Source organism: Mya arenaria, chromosome 11, assembly GCF_026914265.1.
Source record: "Mya arenaria isolate MELC-2E11 chromosome 11, ASM2691426v1".
Taxonomy (NCBI): Eukaryota; Metazoa; Mollusca; class Bivalvia; order Myida; family Myidae; genus Mya; species Mya arenaria.
The window spans coordinates 14966960-14990326 of NC_069132.1; the positions used below are offsets into that span (position 1 = coordinate 14966960).

General features: G+C 34.4%; 2 protein-coding genes across 2 annotated transcripts in view; both read left to right on the top strand.

The window, feature by feature from the left end:
• LOC128208348 (uncharacterized) overlaps nt 1-2277 on the top strand; it is a 21497-nt gene extending 19220 nt beyond the window's left edge. Inside the window, exons 15-23 of the mRNA XM_052911906.1 lie at nt 1-42; nt 161-253; nt 474-499; nt 764-882; nt 1189-1365; nt 1573-1628; nt 1777-1802; nt 1943-2047; nt 2224-2277. Of these exons, the coding sequence (XP_052767866.1) occupies nt 1-42; nt 161-253; nt 474-499; nt 764-882; nt 1189-1365; nt 1573-1628; nt 1777-1802; nt 1943-2047; nt 2224-2277 (698 nt within the window). The remainder of the gene's footprint in view (nt 43-160; nt 254-473; nt 500-763; nt 883-1188; nt 1366-1572; nt 1629-1776; nt 1803-1942; nt 2048-2223) is intronic.
• LOC128207623 (neurogenic locus Notch protein-like) lies at nt 2237-20609 on the top strand. Its single transcript, XM_052910663.1, has 51 exons — nt 2237-2355; nt 2593-2648; nt 2768-2893; nt 3964-4077; nt 4174-4211; nt 4402-4499; nt 4964-5122; nt 5327-5370; nt 5539-5564; nt 5672-5790; nt 6007-6177; nt 6404-6468; nt 6699-6815; nt 6941-6975; nt 7094-7182; nt 7353-7526; nt 7650-7690; nt 7805-7833; nt 7958-8082; nt 8258-8419; nt 8580-8638; nt 8874-8993; nt 9473-9635; nt 9818-9976; nt 10290-10336; nt 10499-10521; nt 10696-10799; nt 10992-11132; nt 11283-11332; nt 11455-11568; nt 11852-11962; nt 12207-12317; nt 12599-12712; nt 12942-13055; nt 13256-13299; nt 13484-13587; nt 13820-13996; nt 14174-14205; nt 14325-14338; nt 14828-14952; nt 15236-15379; nt 15598-15653; nt 15764-15883; nt 16165-16249; nt 16366-16527; nt 16644-16692; nt 16899-16996; nt 17227-17388; nt 17576-17634; nt 19891-19904; nt 20126-20609. The coding sequence occupies exons 1-51, from the start codon at nt 2339-2341 to the stop codon at nt 20462-20464; spliced, it is 5019 nt and encodes a 1672-aa protein (XP_052766623.1). The 5' UTR covers nt 2237-2338; the 3' UTR covers nt 20465-20609.
• The last annotated feature ends 2758 nt before the right edge of the window (nt 20610-23367 follow it).

Consider the following 23367-nt stretch of genomic DNA (forward strand, 5'->3'; position numbering starts at 1 on the left):
ATCTTTGTCCTGGTTCGACAAATCCGAGAACTTGTCCCTCAGGTATGTGCTGTTTTGTTTTAATATTGACTAAGTAGAACTAAGAACAACAAACGAGTATATTAAACTGGCCAATAAAGATACAGAAACTTTCGATTGCATATCTGTTTGTTTTTTTCAGCCGAATGTATTCCACCATGTAATAACTCCGGTGTTTGTAAAGGCGGTGGATGCATCTGTACTCTCGGCTTCGAAGGAAACATTTGTGAAAACGGTATGATAATATAAGAATGTAAATTTTGTAGTGCAATTTGAGGTGATACAAGTATTAACCATTTTACTATGTTTTCCTTATAATTACACAGTGACTGAAATATTTCGAAAAGGGCATTTGAGAGTCAACAATCAACAGTATACTTATGCACCATTGATACCTTAAATTATCACCAATGCATTATAACCTTTCTCAGTTTTGTACCATTTTCTTACTACAGAAAAGGGGAACATATCAAGATCTCTAGTAAGTACTGCTTAGTATGAAGAAGTCGAGGAACATATAAACACTAAAACTTTTGATTTTAAAAAATATTTTGAAAACTGTGCATCCGCATTTCATTTACATGATACAAAAGTAGACGAGATCAAAATTAATTCAAATATCTGGCAATTTCATGATTTCAGATATATTTATTTATTTAGCAAAATCACTCAAATCAGAATAATGGATTAATAGCCAAATACATTCAATAGGCCAACATATATATGGTACGATGATTTCTTATAGACAGGTGTGTCGTTTGTTAAACCAACACTTCAAACGGGAAGCAAGATTGTTTGTACAATCAATGGGAATACTGAGGTCCAAAATTGTTCTTTTGATGTGTTCATGGAAACCGAAAGTATGTAAGTAATAAAATTGTGCCTTTAAAATTGAACATAGTTAACTGAACAAAAAAAAGAAAATCGTAACTTGTTCGGAAAAGAACGCTTAAATGCGTATTATCCGAAAACATAAACTATAAAATGAATTGTTCAAATTACATTGATGAAGATCGCAAACATATCACATCTTGCTTATCAGTAAACTAAATTTCAACTGAAAAATGACCGATTGCAACTGCACTAATTTGAACATGATTTTGAAAATGTGTATACCTTTGCGTAGGTAATAAACCAGTAATATTTTAGTTGTACGGGTGCTATTTTAAGGCTTCCACCATTTTTGAACTTGTCAACAACGGAAAGTCTCATACAGTCAACATCTGGCCCAGTTCATGATCAAACCCTTATAGCTGGTGTCCACAAACTTTATACGAGCAAGATTTCTATCATCGGCCATGTGGTTGACAAGTCCCACCAATATGTATGTGTTATAGCCAACGATACGTAAGTAACTATGTAATTATTAATCTTCAATTGTTTAATTTATTGTGTCATTCTTTTTCGTACGCCTTTCAAGGTCATAGTACTTTCGAGGTAATGAAACAAATTACTTATGTATGAATACTATTATCAATTTAATAACATTTTAGATATTATTTACTTATGTCTGTAATTATTGACCATTCTTATATGCCTTGTAATGTATAACAGAACGAATCCTACTGCTGTCGATAAACTGTGCTTGGAACTCGATTTTCAAACAACGGGTAATAAAATACACATAGTCGATTACAATACAAATGTATCTGTTTTAATTCTATTTGATATTACTTCTTTATAGTCTGATCTTGAAATATAAGGATACTGACATACATTTGTAGTAGCAAGTAATGAAGTTCCATTTTTTCATACAAGGTACGCCTCTTGAAGACGAGTCTTTGGTAAGTATTAAACATTTTGATGTTATTTAAAAAAAACATTGTTAGCACTATTCAAAACATATCTACGTAAGCTCATTACGACCATTGTATCGAGTTGAAATTAGTTTGTTATGATTTTAAAATTCGTATTAATCTTCTAGATCCGTTTCCTTGAACCCACTCCGCTTGCAGGAAGTCGCTTAAAATGCATTTTAAACGAGGGATGCACACTGTTCCTATATACGTCATTCAACATTTCCTGGCAAGTACATTTTTTTCAATTCCCTTTTTACCTTTTCATTACACTTTTCTTGTATTGAGACTTCTAAGCCTTAGGTACATTACGAAATAAATATTAAAATCGAGTTTATATTAATTACCTTATAAAATCATGTACATTTTTTTTAAACCTGCCATACCAACGATATTCCCTACATTTTAGCGAGCCAGTATTATCCGTAACAGATGGGGTTACCATATTCGAGCCATATTATGATGGAACACGAGCATGTATAACTGAAGTTGGATATACACAAACGAGCGAAGGGAATGTGAAAATGTGTTTTCGATCAGCGTAAGTTATATTCTTTGTTTTGTATTTGTTTATTCTCTTAAGTTAACGTCATTATAAATTTATTGTTCGCTTAGTTGTTGCAATATAAACGCATTCATTCATTTTTTAATACCGGTTAATTCTTTGGGTAATCTAGTGGCAAGTATTTATCCAATAATTCCAATCAATCATTCAAATCATTGAAATGTGCAAACTGATAAGTTTTATGCAACTAACTGCGTGTATTTTTATTTGTAGCGAATCCAATTATGAAGAGAGGTGTTTTGACATCATGGTATTTGAAGTTGGGAAAGGTTCGTTGTCATATCTTACACGAAAAAAAACACACCGTTTATGTCATGTTTATAAGTACTTAAACCCCAACAATCACCAATATACCTACAAAACCAAAACAATGTGTTTCTTGTTTTAGATCAGTGCGGCAAAATTGGAGATGCAATAACTGGTCCTTGTCAAAATGGCGGTATCTGTTTTCCTGGCGACAACAAGCATGTTTGTTTCTGTCCAAAGGGTTATACTGGTGAAAATTGTGAAAAAGGTAAACCAAGAATAGATATTTGTTAATGATTATAATGTCTTTACCCGGAAATTAGGTCATGCACTCGGTTTTTACAAAACAACACCAAATAAAGTACAAATACGTCAATATTGAAATTTGCATTTTTTTTTTCACTTAGTTTCATGATACGAAATGTCGCCACATATACTTTCATGCTACATGTTTTGTTGGGATAAGAGTGAGGTTTGTGCACATAAACTGGTTTAAACCCCCAGTAAATTTACATTTTACTGACCGTTCCAAGGCGGTACCTAACAATTCTTGATAAACATACCAATTATATATATATATATATATATATATATATATATATATATATATATATATATATATATATATATATGTATATAAAGTATTTATGCACTGTGCTGTTTGTAGAGTTTTGTGCTGTTCTATGTTTCTTGTTTGTGAATTTGTGTTCTATGTCTTTGGCGTTTGCCCATTGCCACTAAACCGGGTTTATGTTTAAACTTTTTGCTACTGAGCATGTTTCTGTAGCTTTTTGCATATATATTGAAAAAAAGCAAACAACAGCCATAAGACGCTTTCGTTTCTAGTGTCAACCATTCAGACACCTGCATTTTCTCCTTGTCTTATTCTCCTGAATGTTTGATCTCAACCGGTTTTTAAGCTGAAGTTTGTTAAATTTTCGTTAAATTATTTAAGCTCTCAAAGTATCTTAACATGTATCAAAGGCTGTATCTATTATGCTATCAGTATTGATAATAGAAAAGAGAAGACCGTGACAAGCCCAGTAGTCTTAAGCTTAAATATAAAGCCTGTTTAAAGGCACACGATAAACGGTCGCGAACGACAATGAACTACATATACACATTCAGACACAACGAAACATAACAAGCAAAAGTCGCATCAACATAGCTTTGTTGAACTAGCTTAAGTCCCCCAACATTTAAAGAAAAACAAAAAAACATTTAACTTTCAAAATATTTGTGTTTTGTCCTCTAAATTTAAGTTTGCGTAGCGTCAATTCCTAAATTGATCAAATTTGTGAAAAAGATCGTGTTTCCAATCTTGTTTACTACTTTCAGGGCCATGTCAGGAAAGTGACAATAAATGCGAAAATGGCGGATTCTGCTTGGTCGACAACCACGTGATATCTTGCCTGTGTAAAGCTGGATTTACTGGGAACCTGTGTGATACAGGTATACGTATTGTAATTTGGTCTTGATATTTTGAAATGTGTTTTCTTTATAAATATTCAATGCGGATCGTTTGAATTGTTCGGGTATTTGTTTCAGATATTAGCGACGGAAATGGAAATACAAGTGTCGATGGGGTAAGCCGTGTTGGGTCATCAAATGTTTATTGTTTTAGTAGTTACACGACGTTCCTATAGACATTTACAAAACAAACGTTTAAGTAATACGGAATATTTCATTTGAAATTAAATTCATTTCAAGCGGTAGACAGGTGCAATCTAATGAGATCTTGTTTTATATAGTTCAATTGTTTTTATGATTTTGCAGGGAGTTTTTACATTAGAAGGTTCAGCACAGACGGTAAACTGTAACAGAAACAGAATGTGTGGCTTATATGCTCCTGTAGCATATACCTCAATTGAAAAGTATGTACATTGTAAAAGAAATCAAGAATTTTAAATCGCAATCGCTCAATCTCATGCAGTTCTTTCAATCACGTTCAGATTTTCTTTCATAGTTTGCACCATGTTATCTCTAGATGTAAGAATTTATTGCATTCCTGTTTAATTTTCGTTTTGAGTATTGCATGTTTTATACATAAGTATGTTTTCTGATTCCGTATCACACAGTAGCCTAGTAAGCAAGTTCAACTCTACGTCCGCATTGCTACTCTAATTAGATAGGACGCGTAACATCGAATTAACATGCTTTTGTAAATGATATGTTAGCTGCTAAACTTTTTGGATGGGAAAACTTCTCGTTGCTTGCGTTAAGGTACATATGAACTTGACACAAGCAACTCCAAGTGATGTTACGCCTAAGGTCAACTGACGTATGTCTGTCAAAGTAAATTATACTTATCCCTATAACGTATTTTTTACTCTCACAGGCCAACGGTTGCTATGGGATACATTAGCCCAACATTAGAGGTAGACTCTGTACAAACGGAGCAGGAAATTGCAGTTGGGCGTTATATAACAAGTGTGTTATTTTTACCGAAGGAAGTTGGGACATTTTTACTTTGCTTACAAACGTTGAATATGGAAAGGTATGTATTATTTAATGCGGTTTAGGAAAAGGTATTGGTACGTCAAAATAGCAAAACATATTTTATTACACATTCGAAAGGCTGTACTGTATGGTTATGGTTTTGAGAAAGTCATCATTCACGGGTCAAACGCAATAGCTCTTGATTGTTATATTACTCTTTCATAATTCATGCTTGAATTATGGTCTTCTGAATTCATTTCAGAATAAATAAGGATGAATTGTGTCACAAAGTTTTCGTCACCGACGGTATGATCTTTTGATATTTAGACATTCTTCTATAATATATTTGTTTTAAAAATGAAGTATAATATTTTTATACATAACTATTTTAAATGCTGACATAAAATTATCTCATTTTGATGTTGAATTATTTCAGTTAAAGATAAAACATAAACCTTTCATTATTAATTTTAGGCGTTGACCTTGTGTACGGATTTGAGGTAGGCTATACATTCAATATATGTGTTATTGTCTTTAAACTGATTGCTTCCAAAGCTCCAAAGCCAGAATGTTCTTTTTGCTATTTGTTATATTAAATCCTTGATAGGATCGACCACTCTTTGTGATGCCAAGTCTTCAACCATCGGTCGTCATAGAGTGTGAAGAAAGCACTGTATGTCACGTGACATATACAGCGACACCTGGTGTAGGACATGAACATAACTGGTAAACTACTGCGAATTGTATGCAGAATGTACAGATTTATATCAAACATTTAAATATAACTTATTTCTTTCCACGTAGCCATATGATTATATTTAAGTCAAATATATAAAAACTATTGGTTTTACTTGAATTATATCAAACTACTATAGTTTACTACATATTGATTATATAAAAAGTGAAGCCTTCATACCGACATAGTCACCTTTATATTTTCAGTCTTGACATTCAAGTTTCTAGTGGCGGCATAGAGCTTCTCCATACGTTTACTTCATGTGACGCATGTGTAGACGGATTTGGCGTATCTAATAACTGCTCAATTGATATTTCATTTAAACCTTCCTTTGCGGACGATAATAAGCAAGTCTGTGTCGACCTTATTTTGAAAAGGTACATTAATTGTTTCATTCAAGTAATTTTTCTCCTTAAAGATGATAAGACGGAATTTCACTGAGAAATCTGACTACAATGTTCTTGAAAAAATAATCAAAATACATATTTTTTGTGTTTGGAATTCAATTTTGATAATTGAATATAATAAATCAAGTTGGTGATACGTTTTTAAGACAAATGCGGCATAGATCAAGGTAATATTGTCGTTTTTTTTTTGTTTCAGTGGCAATGTTAGAGGAGAAGAACGGTGTTTTAATGTATCTATTCTGCCATCCGGTGATATCAATGGTACGTGGAAGGGAAGGGGGGCACTACCCACGTCAAACTTGCAAATATAGAAACGATACCTAATAGAATTAGCTGTGTCAGCTTTATCAAACTATCACTGCATGATTCTAAAATAAATATGTACAGTTTTGTCACTAAAACACTTATAACATAACACTAATGACGCATTGTGTTATTTTCCAGTAAAATGTTTACTAGCCACTAATCTCTGTATTCTAAATGTCCTGCAGCAAAGAAAGGTTGTCAACTGTTGGGGTGCCGTAACGGAGGATTCTGTGACGGACATGACCCTGATAAGCCTTTGTGCTCTTGTATGAAAGGCTATACTGGGACACAGTGTGAAACAAGTGAGACGAGTTTCGTATTACTGCAATATTATAAATCAACGCTTTGAAAATGATACTACATATTAAAACAATTTTTAATAGTGCAATTAACATTTTGTGTATCTTGGCTTTATGATTTGTTTTAGAACTTGGTTCGACACATACCGGAATCTGTAAGCCAGTAAGTATTGTTTTGCTTGTTATAATTTCTTCTACATTTGAAATATAAAATCTGATCAAATAGTTCTTGTTTAAACACAATCCGATATGTAACTACAATATATGCTCATGGATTTTAGAGTTTTCTCGAGGGGTCAGTTGTGACAGAGTTTGAGTGTGTAACGGACAATACCTGTATATATCAATTTGAAATTTGTTCCAGCATCAGGTAAGCATTTTGACAATTATACAACTACAATGTTTTCTTCTTGCAAACATGAGATACACTTAGACAAGTTTATCACAATCTGAATTAGAGGTCCTTTGATAAAAAAATTTACATTCAACGTCAATATCATGCCACCTGATTTTCTAATATCATTGATTTTGTTTCATTAGTCCACTTGTGACACTTGGTTACAACAACCCAAGTTTGAATCTTGGAACGCCAGCTCTGAAACCACCTACCTCTTCAGGCTCTTGTCAATGCTCTACGGGCTCTGTTGAGCTTCGTCCAACAATCGCTAGCACGGACGCTTTCAAATTCTGTTTGCAGCAAGTACTTTCAGATGGGTAAATGCTGAAACTTAATTTTGTCGTGTACTACTTATTGCACATGTTTGAATAAGCGCTTGAATTGGGGTACCCATTCCATGCAAAAACATGGACATTTTCACTTTCTCTTGTTTGTTTTAGATCCACTGGTGATGAGTTGTGTCCATCTGTTTTTGTATCAGGTAAGGAAGCTGTTTTAGTTTTGTTTGTTTAAGTTTAATACTTGTGCGTTTGTTTTCTTTTCCTTCAAATTCTATTTTACATCGTTTAATTCGTAAAATTTTCTTACTTTCCAGATACCAGATCATCTGGAGCTGTAGACACGGTAACGTACATTCTATTCAGAGCTGGTCCAGCTGGTATGACCGCTATTCATAAAGATCATGTCCAAAATATATAGGCATAGGGATTTGAAATATATTACATGCGTTTACTCAATGTGTTTGCAGAAAAAGCCGTATTTCCTGCAACCGACACTACCAAGTGGTTCAGTTTTGCTTTGTAAACTCAACGAAACTTGTTATCTGGATCTGCACTACACAGACGGATCAACATTTGGATCATCTTTGGAATGGTAAGTCATTCTCGTGATGTATTATAGATATATCGACTAATTAGAACTTCCTACTTCGATTTTCTTTTATAATTATTATTCTTCTTATTTTTATTATTATTATAATTTTTTTTTTTTTTTTTTTTTCACTTTTGTAAATGACCGTACTCTGCAAAATGCTTATGTTTTCTTCTAGCCCAAAATTACGGGAGTCCAGCGGTCACTCACTGAATGGATTACACATTTTCCCTTTTGAACATGCTTCCAATGAATGCATAAATGACGTTTCCTTCCAACACCCATCGACAGCTTCTGGAGGAGACATTTTTGAATATTGCTTCAAAGTCTCAATTCCGGGGTAGGAGTATACAATACTTTTATTTACTTATTTTTTTACCCTAAAATGTTTATAACAAAAATCTATAATTTCAGTACTTAGTTTTTATCTCTTTCTTTAAATTTTCTTGAAAACTAAACAATACATTTTACATTTATTCCTAGTTTTATTCTACTTGTAGAAAACAGGGCGAGCAACGATGCTTTCAGCTTAAGATCACCAGTAATCTTAATACCTCTGGTAAGTATTATATAGCCAAACAATACATTGATTAACACTTGGAGCGGAAGGTTTATCAAGTAAATTAAATTATCATATGATGTGCCTTATGTGTCAGGCAAAAAAAACATCCTTCTATGTTTCAGTGTATTACAACATTTATCATGATTAATATAAATGATAATAAGCCAGTATGGCATACTAACGATTTTAATAGTACATGTTTATTGCATTTTTCTAATCCGATTTATTACAGTCGACTCTCTCTGCAAGGATAGGGTTTGCCATGGACAAGCTCGATGCATCGCCGACTTTACAGCTAACAATGCACAGTGCATCTGCCCTGTTGGCTTCACAGGATCTGATTGTTCACAAGGTATAAGTGGTACTTTAATATATATTTACAGTACTCATTTCGGTCAGTTGTATATTGTCAACCACAAACTCGTGTGATGTTATCGCATTCTAGGAAACGTTTGTCTGTAGACTGAATCCTTTCGCTTTGCTGTGCGTGTGGTCTTTTTGTTTTAAACAAACTATGTAAAAACTATGCTGCACTAGATTGTGTCTTATAAAATGTTGGGTATTCCGCTTGTCCATGTAGTTAACAGTAGTTAGAAGTTACGAACTATACCAACATTGAACGAAAAGTAATACGCCAGATGACTCAGAAAAAAATTTCCGACGCGCATTTTAATAAATTGTTCTAACATGCGTTGCCTTCGGCATTTATAAAGTAACCGACACTCGGACACTCTGCTTTGCCATTAACAAGGCCTGACGCAAGTGTTCTCGCGTAGGCCTGGAACACGTTATGGATATAATAAGTATTATTATTTGTGCTAATATTTTCAGTTGTAAACAAGACGAGAAATCTCCCTGGCGTAGAAAATGCCAGTGTATCAAAAACCGATACGCCGCATTTCGACATACACCACGCCATTCCAAAAGTGATAGAATGCGAGGAAGGATACCCATGTAAAATCGAAATAGCATATATGGGAGAGACCACTAAAACGTATGTTGGAGAAGCATTTTTATTGTTGCGTTTATAGCGTTTTGTTGCCGGGTGGCACAGCAACATTGCCACACTAGTTTTTGCCTTTAAAATGCCCTTCTTGTTCCATAAACACAATATTTGCAATTAACGTTCGTTTGAGTTCAAGGACCTTCTAACAGTTTAAATATTTATTTCTTCAGCCCTGTTCTTGGCTACTGCGACCGAAATTTAACTGGTCACGCCCAAGTGTCGGTAGTATCATTGAGTGGACAAGAACATTTGCTCGTGTCAACGGTGAATGGAAAGGCTGGAACATACAAATGTTGTTATCAAACTACTACTACTGGGACAGACATTGGGTAGGTCCTAGTTTAGATATATAACTTGAACAGGCAATACGTATCGGTCGCCTTATGATATTGTGACGTTTACAACTTGAAACGCTTTCGCCGCATGTAAATGTCCAAAACATATCTGGTTTTTAAACTTCATCTTATTGCCTTTGCAATGAATTTGTAGAAGCTTTTGTCAGAAGTGTTGAACATAGACAACTTATATTACATGAATTAAATCAAGTTTGAAAGAAATAACGTTTGACTGATTGCGCTTATTCTGTTAATGGATCATATTCATCTACTAACCAATAATTTAAAACTGTTGTTTTTGTTTTAGAGAAAATATAGATGAAATATGTTTCCACGTCGATATTAAGACTCAAGGTAAACATACTTTGTTATAACATGCTAGTACAAACGAGACTAATAAATATTTATGATTTTTAATTATCGTGCTTCCACTGATAATATACGCACGTTATATAATTTTAATGAATTTAGTTATTGGTGTCAAGTGATGGTATTAAAAATGAGCTTTAATTTTAGGAACAGTGCCTACATCGGATCCGGTAAGGAAATTAAAAGCACTTAAACTACATGTTTGTTTATCTTAACTATTTTACATCTTGGAATCAACATAAAGCAATATTAATAAGTTTCATGATTAATTTGTCCTATCATCCATAGTTATGTTTAAAAATGTGTTGTTATATTTGCCATTATATTAGTTCTCTTTTGTTCAGAACAAACCCCGCTTCATCAGCCCTGCAACAAACTCCAGTTTCACATGCACATTCAACTCTATTTGCCACGTGACAATGCTTACAGAAAAAGACGGTTCCACTTGGTATGGTCGCTGTTTTGTTCTGTGATTATCAGTATTTGTTTAACATATATTGCTAAGGAGTTGAAGCATATTCATAGTATATTCAATTTGTTAAAATACGGTAAAGATTACAAGTTATAATTTCGTTGTGTTTGTTTCAAAAGACCATACTTCACTGTTATAACGTTTTTTTATTTATCCTTATGTGTTTAGTACACAAGTGAAGGAATGTGGACAAGGCTTGACGGGAGTGCATGTGTTTACCACCGAAGAAATGGGCGGGCAGTGTATTACTGATGTTGGCTTCAAAACATCAGACCAGGAGGAAACACATATATTGTGTGCAAAAGCAGGGTATGGTAGTAGTGAAGGAAATTATCAACAATAAAACACCATGCAGTGCTATTGTCTGTATATCAAAACAGTTACTTTTAGACATTTGAAATGAAAACATAAAACATCGGAAAAATTCATGCACATACTAATATGCATGTTTTATTACAGACCTAACGGGGAGGAAAGACAAATTATCCTCGAAGTCAAAAACTGCAGCGGTAAGAAAGCCTCTTGCAAATTGTTAAACCTTTTTCAGAGTACATGTTCTCATGCTACTGTTTTCTATTTATATCACATATTACAATTTGATGTCAAACACATATATTCAATATGTCTTCAGGTTTCGGTCCATGTCAGAAACTACATTGTAAGAACGGCGGCACCTGTGTGTCGATGACAGACGCAGCCGTCTGCTTGTGTCGCAATGGCTTCACAGACACAGAGTGTCAAATAGGTAACAGTTTGCATTGTAGAAATCCAAAATATTTAATTGGTCAGATAATTTGCAATTTGTATTAACTAGTTTTGGAAAATATATTGTTGTTAAAACATTCGTATACTTATACATTCAGTTTTATATTATGCTTTACATTCTTAGCTACATTTGTCCTGAACCAAAATAAAAATGTCATGAAACATTCTTTGTGACGCTTAGTTGTTGATTATATCATATTACCAGGTATTTATAACGGTGGCTTTAAATACTTAACTACTGACATTCAATTCACGAATTTTAGAAATCAACGAATGTGATCCAGTACCGTGCGTTCATGGAAGTTGCACTGATCTTGTCAATGGATATTCATGCACATGCGAACCTGGTTATGAGGGCTTTAATTGCACTGAAGGTAATATACGTATAGGAGTTCAATTATGTCACGGTCGTTCGTAGTGTGACCATTGTCATTTTAGGTCAAGACCTTGACTGTTGTTTCCTACTTTTTGGGGTAGTTTGTGCTTTTAATGGATTACTCTTTCCGAAATTATTTGAAATAAGGTTTGTAAAATGGGTCTTTATTTATGTCTAACTATTCATATACCTTATTTATTGATCTGCAATATTCATACCCTGTAGCAATAATGTATTTCCAGAAATTGATGAATGCTTATCCAATCCATGCATACATGGAACCTGCGTTGATTTAGTTAACGGATACACTTGTGCCTGTGAAAGTGGATATGAGGGGTCCAACTGTGAAATAAGTATGATTGTAATACCATACTTAAAATTGTTTATATACATACTCATGCGTAACATCTTGCCAACGAAAATGATGGATTTAATGTGGCCACATGGTGTTTAACTGTCGTTGTTAAATAATAGGTCTGGACTTAATCGAAGTAGTAGTGGCAAACGTTTTATAAACGGTGTAGACAAGTTGTATTTACCTTCTTAATAAGCATGTCCAGCAAGAACAGCAAAACATAAAACACCGAATTTTCTCTTACGACTTTTTTGTTTATCACCGCAATTTCTTTTGAAGATGTTGACGAGTGCGTTGGTGTTATTTGCCAGCATGGCGGTACTTGTGATGATGGGGTAAACATGTACAGGTGCCGGTGTACCAGCGGCTGGGAGGGAACGCACTGTGAAACAGGTTGGGATAGTTCAGCTGATTGCTGACTTTGCCAGTCAATTACTAACTGTACATACATATTGTTTTGTTGCGGTTACTCTTAGGATTAAAATGATAGCACTTAAAAAACATGATTAAGATAATAGAAGTCACAGTTTATAATGTAAATCTATATAAGTAATTCTAAATGTTACTAATTGTAACTTATTTGGTAAAATTCGTTGTAATAATACCCTCATCGTGTTGATAGATATAAATGAATGCAGTTCCAATCCGTGTATCAATGATGGCAATTGTACAGATGAAATAGATGGCTACAGTTGTGTGTGCAACAAACAGTTTACTGGCATGCACTGTGAGCTAGGTAAGGTCGTCATTTTGTTTCCCATTCACTTGGTTTAGAACAGTCGGTAGCTCAGTCTTACATAAATGTACTTCTAATTGTTGCGTTTTATTTCATAATCGTATATACTGCAAACTATCAAATGGTTATTCGTTGAACAATAATATCGAGTTTATATTTATGAAGAATCCATGTGGAAAATACTGTCGCTATATTTCTAGAACGAGGCGGCAGAATACACCAAGTGATTACTCCCAACAACCCTGTAAGTACTGCATCCGTGTTTTCGGGAAAACACAAAATGAATTCCGAAGATTGATATGCTTCAGTTTGATTGTAATTGGATGAAAACTAACGACTACCTATGAAAAGAATGGTTTATCATAAGTCATACTTGAAATATCGTGTTTTTTTGTTTCATTTGAATTAGAAACTTTTTTATCTTCCAGCAACCGCCGTCGTTCACTGAGTACACAATCCCTGAGATAATTCGATGCCGGGTTAACGCCAGCTGCACGATCGTATTGCCAGTTGATGGGGAGTTAAATAAACCGTAAGTGTTAGCTAATGTTATGGTAAGTTTAACGGTAGGTTAAACATGGGAAATACGTTGACGTTTGACGGTAGAGAAATATTTTTATAATTTGTTCTTAAGGTAAAAGTTAAACAAGAACTGAAGAGATGGACCGAATGTTGACATCTAAAGAACTAACTGAAAAATATAACTGTTCAAAACATTGATATTTGTTTTACTTATAACTAATATTATTTACAACATGCTTTAGCCCAAATGTTCAAAACGGCCATTACTCTCCCGGCCTAATTGTGAGCCCACCTAAGACGACTGAGAGTAATCCTGCCCGGTGTGTCAACGGCCGATGTGCGTTCGATGCCCACATATCCGTGGTAGCAACTTTTGTCAGCTTCTTCAAGTATTGTGTTCAGACCACCGACTACCAGAAGTGAGCTGCGTGTTTTCGTTTTCTCACCATATGTTATTTCCGTGCATTATCTTATTGTATAAGAGCTTAAATATAAATCACGTTTGTCATAAATCATCATCACATAATAGACAACATAATTTGCTTATGTTGCTTATATAAATGAAAATGATCAAATACATGTTTTTTCTATTACAGTGTGAATGCCGATGAATTGTGTTATCAAATTGGTAAGATTATATTTTCATAGATTACAATAAAATTGACTGTACTTTCGTGTACTAACTGTATTTTAATTCTGCCTTCGCCAGCATCTTTCACCTTTAACGATCATTTTCTCTCTTTTTAGAGTCCTACATTCCGGTAAGTATTGTTTTGCTCCTTAATTATAATCAATTAAGTTTTAATTTACTTGAGTAATTGTACTCAAATACATTTTTACTGAAAAATATTTTCACTTGAAAACTTGACCAAAGCCTTAAATCAACATTATCGGATAGAATGCGCTTTTAAAATGTGAAAACATGATTTTTTATAGCTTTTGATGGTACGTTAACAATTGCTTTCGGACTGACACTGAGAGTTGACTTAAGTATGTTCGTGATATCATGGCCAATAGCTTAAACTGTTATCAGTATCCTGTTAATTGGCACAAGTAAAAAACTAAACACAGTGTACAAGCAACAAAGTGCATAACTATTAAACTATCGTCATTGGTAAATGCTTAGGCTACCATATCGGCATGGTCATTAGAAACTAATTAAACTCACTGGGGGCCTTAACCGGTTTAATGGCGCCTAACCTCACACGTGAGATCATATTCGCCTCATGTTTATCTTTCGTTTCCATCAGAGCACCACGCCAGGCAAAAGCAGCTTCATTCAGCCTCCTACTATCCCCAATAACTCGACTATGAAATGTCCAGTTGGCAAGCCTTGTGTATACATTGTGGAGATCAAAAGACCGCCAGATGGATGGTATGCGATGCCTTAATCATATAACATGTACAATTTGTACATGCACTGAGTTATAAATGGTTTTGGTTATCCAAAGGGACGTTCTATAGTTTAAACATAAAGAGAAAACAACTCATATGCGAACATTCTGGCAATTTTTATATCACAATATCCATAACGTTTGAAATCACCGCTTAGCAATGATATTAAAATTTGCTGACATAATTTTTGTAATATGATCTTGATTTGTCAACCAACCAACGATTAAAACAGTGCAACATAGAAATCATGTCATGTTTTCAAGCAAAGACAAGCTGACACCCGAGGGTTCTCCACCAAATACCATGGTCCATTTGGTTCCGTTTGGTAACATCCCCACTTGCAAGTACGAGGTAGTCTTCACACCAGAACCTTTACAGCAGGAAAGCCATGTTCTACTTTGCTTCAGGTTGTTTACCCAAATTGACTTTTGCATTTTTTAGATATAAATAATTAACGATTATATTCGATTGCTAGTTTCAGTACATGACAGGATGATTCATGATTGTTTTAATTAGAACATCATAGAACAAAACCTCTACCCGACGTTGTTTTCATTTGTGTAAAGATAACCATAGGTAGAAAGAAATTACCATTATTGAAATAAATCATTTTATTCGATTACAGAACAGATTTCGACAGGCACTGCTCAAAGGTGCACGTACAGCGGGAAAATGAAATCGGTAAGATGTGTGTCATATTTATGAATGAAAAGTCAGGAATCATACTTTACTAAATTATTCGTCAAGCTTATAAATTTATACGGCTAGCAACACGTGAAATTGTATTGTAGCTCAATCTACTGGAGGGTGTAGCCAGTTGCACTGTGTAAATGGTGGATTCTGCGACTCAAGCTCGAGGCCATCGTGTCAGTGTCAACCGGGTTTCATGGGAGATACATGCGCCAAACCAGGTTGGTAGAAGTTAAATATTCGAACTTGGTTAATTGCGTTTATGTATGAGTTACCACAAAGTGGTAGCAAGTGAATAAAGTTTTAAATGGTATATATTTAATTTATGAACGTCAATATTCGTTTTATTATCGTTTTATATATCAAGGTATGTTGTGTAGTGAATTGTATTATTGTCGATAAAATTATTTCAAACTCGTATATTGTCAGAGGAATGAAAACAATTTTTTTTATCTTACATGTATTTTTAGAAGTATCAGTCAAACTGTAACCTATATTTTAGATGAAAAGTGTGTGGTTGGATCCATTCCTGACCAAGTTGTTTGCAATCAGCAGTCGTGTTCATTGGAATTCTTGGTTACAGGCAGGTTGGTGAATTCAGTGATGTTTGAATTCGATGTGTTTGTACTTTAAGCAATGTGATTTTAATTGAAGTTACTTGGTAGTTTAATATTTTGTTACATTAATTGATTGTTATTGTCAGCATCACAGTGCCTGTTGTTGTGGAAACAGAGCAGCATCTTTTACCAGAGATTTTCCCCGATTCAATTGACATTGGTACATACTACTTATCCCTTAAAGTGACAGGGGCTGTTGCTTCGGGATCCAGGGTGTGCATAAAGACCGAATCCAATGGAAAATCAGGGTATGAATACATTTATAAGTCACGGGAAGAATAATTATTCATTTTGTTGCATGAAATTATATGTGTACTCTTTTCCCTGCGTCTTGTATAATTGTCGAATTGTTATTATGTTTAAGGAATTGTTCTTCGACGGATTGCACAACCATTGTTAAAGATGACTCAATGGTAACTATGCTTGTAACTTTAAATTAAACGGCGTTTATGTTTAAACTTTCGGCTTTTGAGCTTGTTTCTGTAGTTTTTCATATAAATATTGAGTCTGAATATGAGTTGTTTGATCGAGTGTTTGTTGTTTTGAATATCGATATCTTTGGAAGGTGCATGGGAAATTCAAATCAAGTTTTGCAAAATAAATAGCCACTCCATTGCAGACTACCATCCAGTCTGTGCTAAACTGCACAGAAACGGACAGTGCCGGAAAATGCCTGCCAATTGTCATGACAACTCGTCCATTCTCAAACAAAACTTGGTAATATTGTAAAAAACATTCGTTTTACAAAACATTTCGTGTGTATCCCTATTTTCGAAATGCCAATTTACTCAAAAAAATGTTTGTTGTATTCAATGAAGTTTATTCAAAATAACAAGCTTAAGTTTATTTTAAAACTTTTTTATTATATCGCATTGTGTAACGATGGAAACGTGTGAAGTGTGTAGGTTTGTTTTTCCCCCTTTTATGTGTCCGTGTTTGCTTTGCAGTCCCCAATTGTCTGTGCACCAGGACACTACACTGGCGAGCGTACACGTGTTTGAAAACAAGTTGGTGGACAGCCACGATCCCCGTTGTGTTGCTATAGTAACCGCCTTCCCAAGCGGGGGTAGTAGCAATAAAGATAGACTGTGTTTAACCGACAGCCTTAGGTTTATTTCTATTTATTTTTTGTATTTTTTTTTAAATGTAACATATCTTTATTTGTACTATAACTAATATTACGCAATGATACCGTTAACAATCAAAATATAAAACTTTATTAACTTACAGTTGATACTCATTTAAACAGAATATGACTGTATTATATTCTGCTATCAACGCCAGTATGTGTTTCAGTGGTGTTCGTTGTATGACAGCTGTAACGTCTAATCAGAAAAAGTGTGACTCCGGGAAAGGTAGATATCATAAATTTCATTGGCACTTATTAACTAGTAATAGTTTAATAAAGTCTTATTAACTAGAAATCGGTAAGATGTGTGTCATATTTATGAATGAAAAGTCAGGAATCATACTTTACTAAATTATTCGTCAAGCTTATAAATTTATACGGCTAGCAACACGTGAAATTGTATTGTAGCTCAATCTACTGGAGGGTGTAGCCAGTTGCACTGTGTAAATGGTGGATTCTGCGACTCAAGCTCGAGGCCATCGTGTCAGTGTCAACCGGGTTTCATGGGAGATACATGCGCCAAACCAGGTTGGTAGAAGTTAAATATTCGAACTTGGTTAATTGCGTTTATGTATGAGTTACCACAAAGTGGTAGCAAGTGAATAAAGTTTTAAATGGTATATATTTAATTTATGAACGTCAATATTCGTTTTATTATCGTTTTATATATCAAGGTATGTTGTGTAGTGAATTGTATTATTGTCGATAAAATTATTTCAAACTCGTATATTGTCAGAGGAATGAAAACATTTTTTTTTATCTTACATGTATTTTTAGAAGTATCAGTCAAACTGTAACCTATATTTTAGATGAAAAGTGTGTGGTTGGATCCATTCCTGACCAAGTTGTTTGCAATCAGCAGTCGTGTTCATTGGAATTCTTGGTTACAGGCAGGTTGGTGAATTCAGTGATGTTTGAATTCGATGTGTTTGTACTTTAAGCAATGTGATTTTAATTGAAGTTACTTGGTAGTTTAATATTTTGTTACATTAATTGATTGTTATTGTCAGCATCACAGTGCCTGTTGTTGTGGAAACAGAGCAGCATCTTTTACCAGAGATTTTCCCCGATTCAATTGACATTGGTACATACTACTTATCCCTTAAAGTGACAGGGGCTGTTGCTTCGGGATCCAGGGTGTGCATAAAGACCGAATCCAATGGAAAATCAGGGTATGAATACATTTATAAGTCACGGGAAGAATAATTATTCATTTTGTTGCATGAAATTATATGTGTACTCTTTTCCCTGCGTCTTGTATAATTGTCGAATTGTTATTATGTTTAAGGAATTGTTCTTCGACGGATTGCACAACCATTGTTAAAGATGACTCAATGGTAACTATGCTTGTAACTTTAAATTAAACGGCGTTTATGTTTAAACTTTCGGCTTTTGAGCTTGTTTCTGTAGTTTTTCATATAAATATTGAGTCTGAATATGAGTTGTTTGATCGAGTGTTTGTTGTTTTGAATATCGATATCTTTGGAAGGTGCATGGGAAATTCAAATCAAGTTTTGCAAAATAAATAGCCACTCCATTGCAGACTACCATCCAGTCTGTGCTAAACTGCACAGAAACGGACAGTGCCGGAAAATGCCTGCCAATTGTCATGACAACTCGTCCATTCTCAAACAAAACTTGGTAATATTGTAAAAAACATTCGTTTTACAAAACATTTCGTGTGTATCCCTATTTTCGAAATGCCAATTTACTCAAAAAAATGTTTGTTGTATTCAATGAAGTTTATTCAAAATAACAAGCTTAAGTTTATTTTAAAACTTTTTATTATATCGCATTGTGTAACGATGGAAACGTGTGAAGTGTGTAGGTTTGTTTTTCCCCCTTTTATGTGTCCGTGTTTGCTTTGCAGTCCCCAATTGTCTGTGCACCAGGACACTACACTGGCGAGCGTACACGTGTTTGAAAACAAGCTGGTGGACAGCCACGATCCCCGTTGTGTTGCTATAGTAACCGCCTTCCCAAGCGGGGGTAGTAGCAATAAAGATAGACTGTGTTTAACCGACAGCCTTAGGTTTATTTCTATTTATTTTTTGTATTTTTTTTTAAATGTAACATATCTTTATTTGTACTATAACTAATATTACGCAATGATACCGTTAACAATCAAAATATAAAACTTTATTAACTTACAGTTGATACTCATTTAAACAGAATATGACTGTATTATATTCTGCTATCAACGCCAGTATGTGTTTCAGTGGTGTTCGTTGTATGACAGCTGTAACGTCTAATCAGAAGAAGTGTGACTCCGGGAAAGGTAGATATCATAAATTTCATTGGCACTTATTAACTAGTAATAGTTTAATAAAGTCTTATTAACTAGTAATAGTTTGATTGTTTTTATAATTATTTGTTTAAATGAACAAAGCTAGCCTGATACATAAAAAAGATTAAATTACATGCATTATATATTGTTGTTTGACAATTTCGAATGGTTCATTGTTATATTGTTTCTTTTTAGCAACTGCTCGTGCCGTAAGTATTCTTAAATATCAGTCTATAGGGCTTGACGCTGTGGTTTCCATTGTTGTATTTATAACATTTTTTAATATCATCGCAGTTACTGTACTTTCATTTTGCCGGGAATACATGCAATACACTACAAATGAATACGATTGCCCGTTGTACAAGTTAGTTAAATATTTTATCACTATTTATTACTCTTCTTATTACAAACTGTATGCATATTTTTACAGAGGAAGAGTGTTTCTTCTGGGTTGGTTAGTTGTTTTTGTGAGGTTCATGGCCAGAAGCTTCCAATCATCATCACAAGACCTCAAATCAAGACCGAGCGCTTGATTAAGGTGGCGGGGTACGGCGCAGGCGGGATGGCGGGAGCCATGATTGTGGGCGTGCTGATCTACTTGATCATTTCAGGGGTAAAAGGAGATAGAAAAATCGACAGTTACGGGAGGCCAATGCCCGTGGGAAAACCAATGCCCTTCCCCAGGCCTAATTCGATGAATTCACTTATTGATGCCAAGGCCCGATTAAAGGCACGACGGATTTATCCAAATTCTGTTGACAGTTTTTGAATGCGCTTGATGTTCATCGCCATGAAATGCGATGTAATCTTTTCTTATTGATTTTGATGGTTTAAGCATTGTTTGCGCATAAAGATACTTGTAGCAGGTGTAGTCATATTAAACAGATGGACACGTATTTCGTTATTCTATGAAATTATAAGCTTTGGTGTGTTCATTCGTATCAAATCGAACAAAAAGAGTTATGGTCCTTTTTTATCAAGCGCACTTGCGGTCAGCGAGACATAGCTGTAACAATGACGGTTCCGTGTAAACGCCTGCGTGATTGCGTGCGTATTGCGTCCATCCGGACTAATATGTCCGGGCTGAATCTTGACAAGGCATAAATGACTTTCAAACATTTTGTCATGAAAGTTTACCATTATGAGGCGGCGTGTCGCGCAAAAGACCCAGGTCTGTACCTTAAAGGTCAGGGTCAATGTTAGAGGTCAGAGGTTAAAATGATCCCTGTACGAGCTGTATCTTAAACATACATACTAAGATTTTCAAAACACTTGCCATGAAGTTCGCCATTATAAAAAGCGTAGTATTGCACACTAGACTCAGGTCTGTACACCAAAGGCCAAGTTAGGAGGTCAAACGTTCAAATGATCCTTGTCCGGGCTGTATCTTTACCATGCATAATAGGATTTTAAAAGAAACTTGCAATGAAGGTTCAATATGATGTGGCGGTCTGTTGCTCACAAGACACAGGTTCTTTCATCAAAGGTCAAGGTAAAGGTAAGAGGTCAAGATTAAAATGATACTTGTGCGGGCTCTGCATTGGCCATGCATTAAAGTATTTTCTAAAAAAATGCCATGATCATCATGATGAGGCGGCGTTTCGCGCACAAGACCCAGTTATGCACCTCAAAGGTCAAGGTCAAACTTTGATCTCAAATGTCACTGTAAGAGGTCAAAATGATCCTTCCAGGTATTGTTCAACTCTATTTTTCTGCATTACAATTGCATGGAAGAGCATAATGTGTATCAAAGGCTCTTTCAACGGGATCGAAATGTCGCCATTCGGTGTCTTATATGGATAACTACAGAAACAGGTCCAGTAGTTGTATCAAAAAATATTACACGCAGAAATTAATGTTTATACCAACTTATACACTATTTTATTTAATGACGGTGTACAATATAACCAATGCATGAATAGTGCTTACCTAGACTCTATTTAAGCGTCTATTTTAGCTGATAAATGCGATGGAGAAATAACTTACGAACAAGCGACATCTACACTCAATGAAATGAAGCTAAAAAGTCCTGGTCTCGACGGTCGTAGACGGACTGTAGAACTACATAAAGCTTTTTGGGATACTTTCGACCATCTGGTTGTCTCAGACTTAAATAGAAGTAACAAAATGGTGCATTGTCCTTAACTCCATTCTCATTCACCAGAGGTTTGATAACGATAAATCTAATAAATGTTGTACGCTAAGCGTCATCGCGCTGGTGTACGAACGAAGTTTACTAAAAAACGAGGATTGTTTTCTTTATTATTGTTCTTAAATAGAAACCCAGAAAACTTTGAAAACTAGCGTCCCATATTCCTTTTTAAATATCGATTATAAATAAAAAGAAAAACTTCTAGCAATACATATGCAATTAGTTTTACCGAAAGGTATAAGTCTCGATCAACAAGCTTATGTAAAGAATAGGAATATATGTTTTAACATCAGGGTAATCGATGACGTTATCGATTAAACGGATCTTTTCAAATTGCGATTTATGTTTGATAAACCAAGTTGGCTTCAAAATTAGATTATAAAATGGGTTAAAACCCTTTATTCTGATATAATATCCAAAAAAGCAAAATTAAATGGATATCTAATTCTTTTTATCTTCAACGGGGTGTTCATCAGGATTGCCCTCTCTCTGCTCTACTTTTTATCATAGTTGTTGAAGTTAATCAACCGAACTGAAACATGTACTACATATAAAGGTATAAACGAACTCGAAATACACTTAAATGTTACCCAGCTTGCAGACGACATTACGCTTTTTTCTAAAAAATAATCAAGAAAAAGAAATCAGTTGTTCTAGAAATAATAATTATATATTTTGGAAGAACATCCAAGTCTCAAACTTAGCAAAACAAAACACATGGACTTTGGATAGGTTTATAAAAAAAAAGATGTAGATATGATATTATAAGTCCCTTGGTGTCAATTTTGCAACTTTACCTATGAATGCGTGAATCTTAGCTTGGCTGACAAAACTGAAAAGTGCAAATATCTTGTTATCGCATGAAAAAACGAAAGCTTACATTCTTTGTTAAGATAACTGTTATCAAAACCCTGATTTTCCTAAAACTTGTAAACCTAATTCAAAATGATGTAATAACCGATTCTGTAATTAAGATGATAAATTAAATGACTTTCGATTTTTTCTGAAAGAAAAAAGAGGCAAAATAAAACGCTAAACAAATATTGGAAACAAACTTGAAGGCGGCCTAGAAATGCCAGATTTCGGGTTCTTTTCTAAACTATGAAAAACAAAGGATCAATACCAAAAACGTCATCTGGAAAACAATACCAGCTATACTGTTTGACCGGTTCGGAAAGAATGTCCTATCTTTCATATGAACATAGATTCTATAAAATATTTACACGTACCTTCAAATACAAAAAATAACCAAATTCTATAAACAATAACTTTCAATATGGATTCATTTTACGCAAATGGCTGTTAATCAAATCGAAGTTTATAATAAGTATTATAATATTAGGAAGGATATTATTTGGGGCAAGAAATTCATAAAATACAATTAAAAATCATTTTTTGAAAATAAAGATTGACTATCAATTAATACTTAGGTCAATGCAACACTACGACAAAAGATTCCAAAACAAAGCTCTCGTAGATATGACACTTAAGGAAACCTACCAGATTTTGATTAAGCAATA

What these genes read in the sequence shown, in the direction of transcription:
- LOC128207623 (XM_052910663.1), top strand. An exon ending in TGGGAACCTGTGTGATACAG is followed by an intron (nt 4,078 to 4,173) that starts GTATACGTATTG and finishes TATTTGTTTCAG; the next exon opens with ATATTAGCGACGGAAATGGA. An exon ending in CAGTAATCTTAATACCTCTG is followed by an intron (nt 8,639 to 8,873) that starts GTAAGTATTATA and finishes GATTTATTACAG; the next exon opens with TCGACTCTCTCTGCAAGGAT.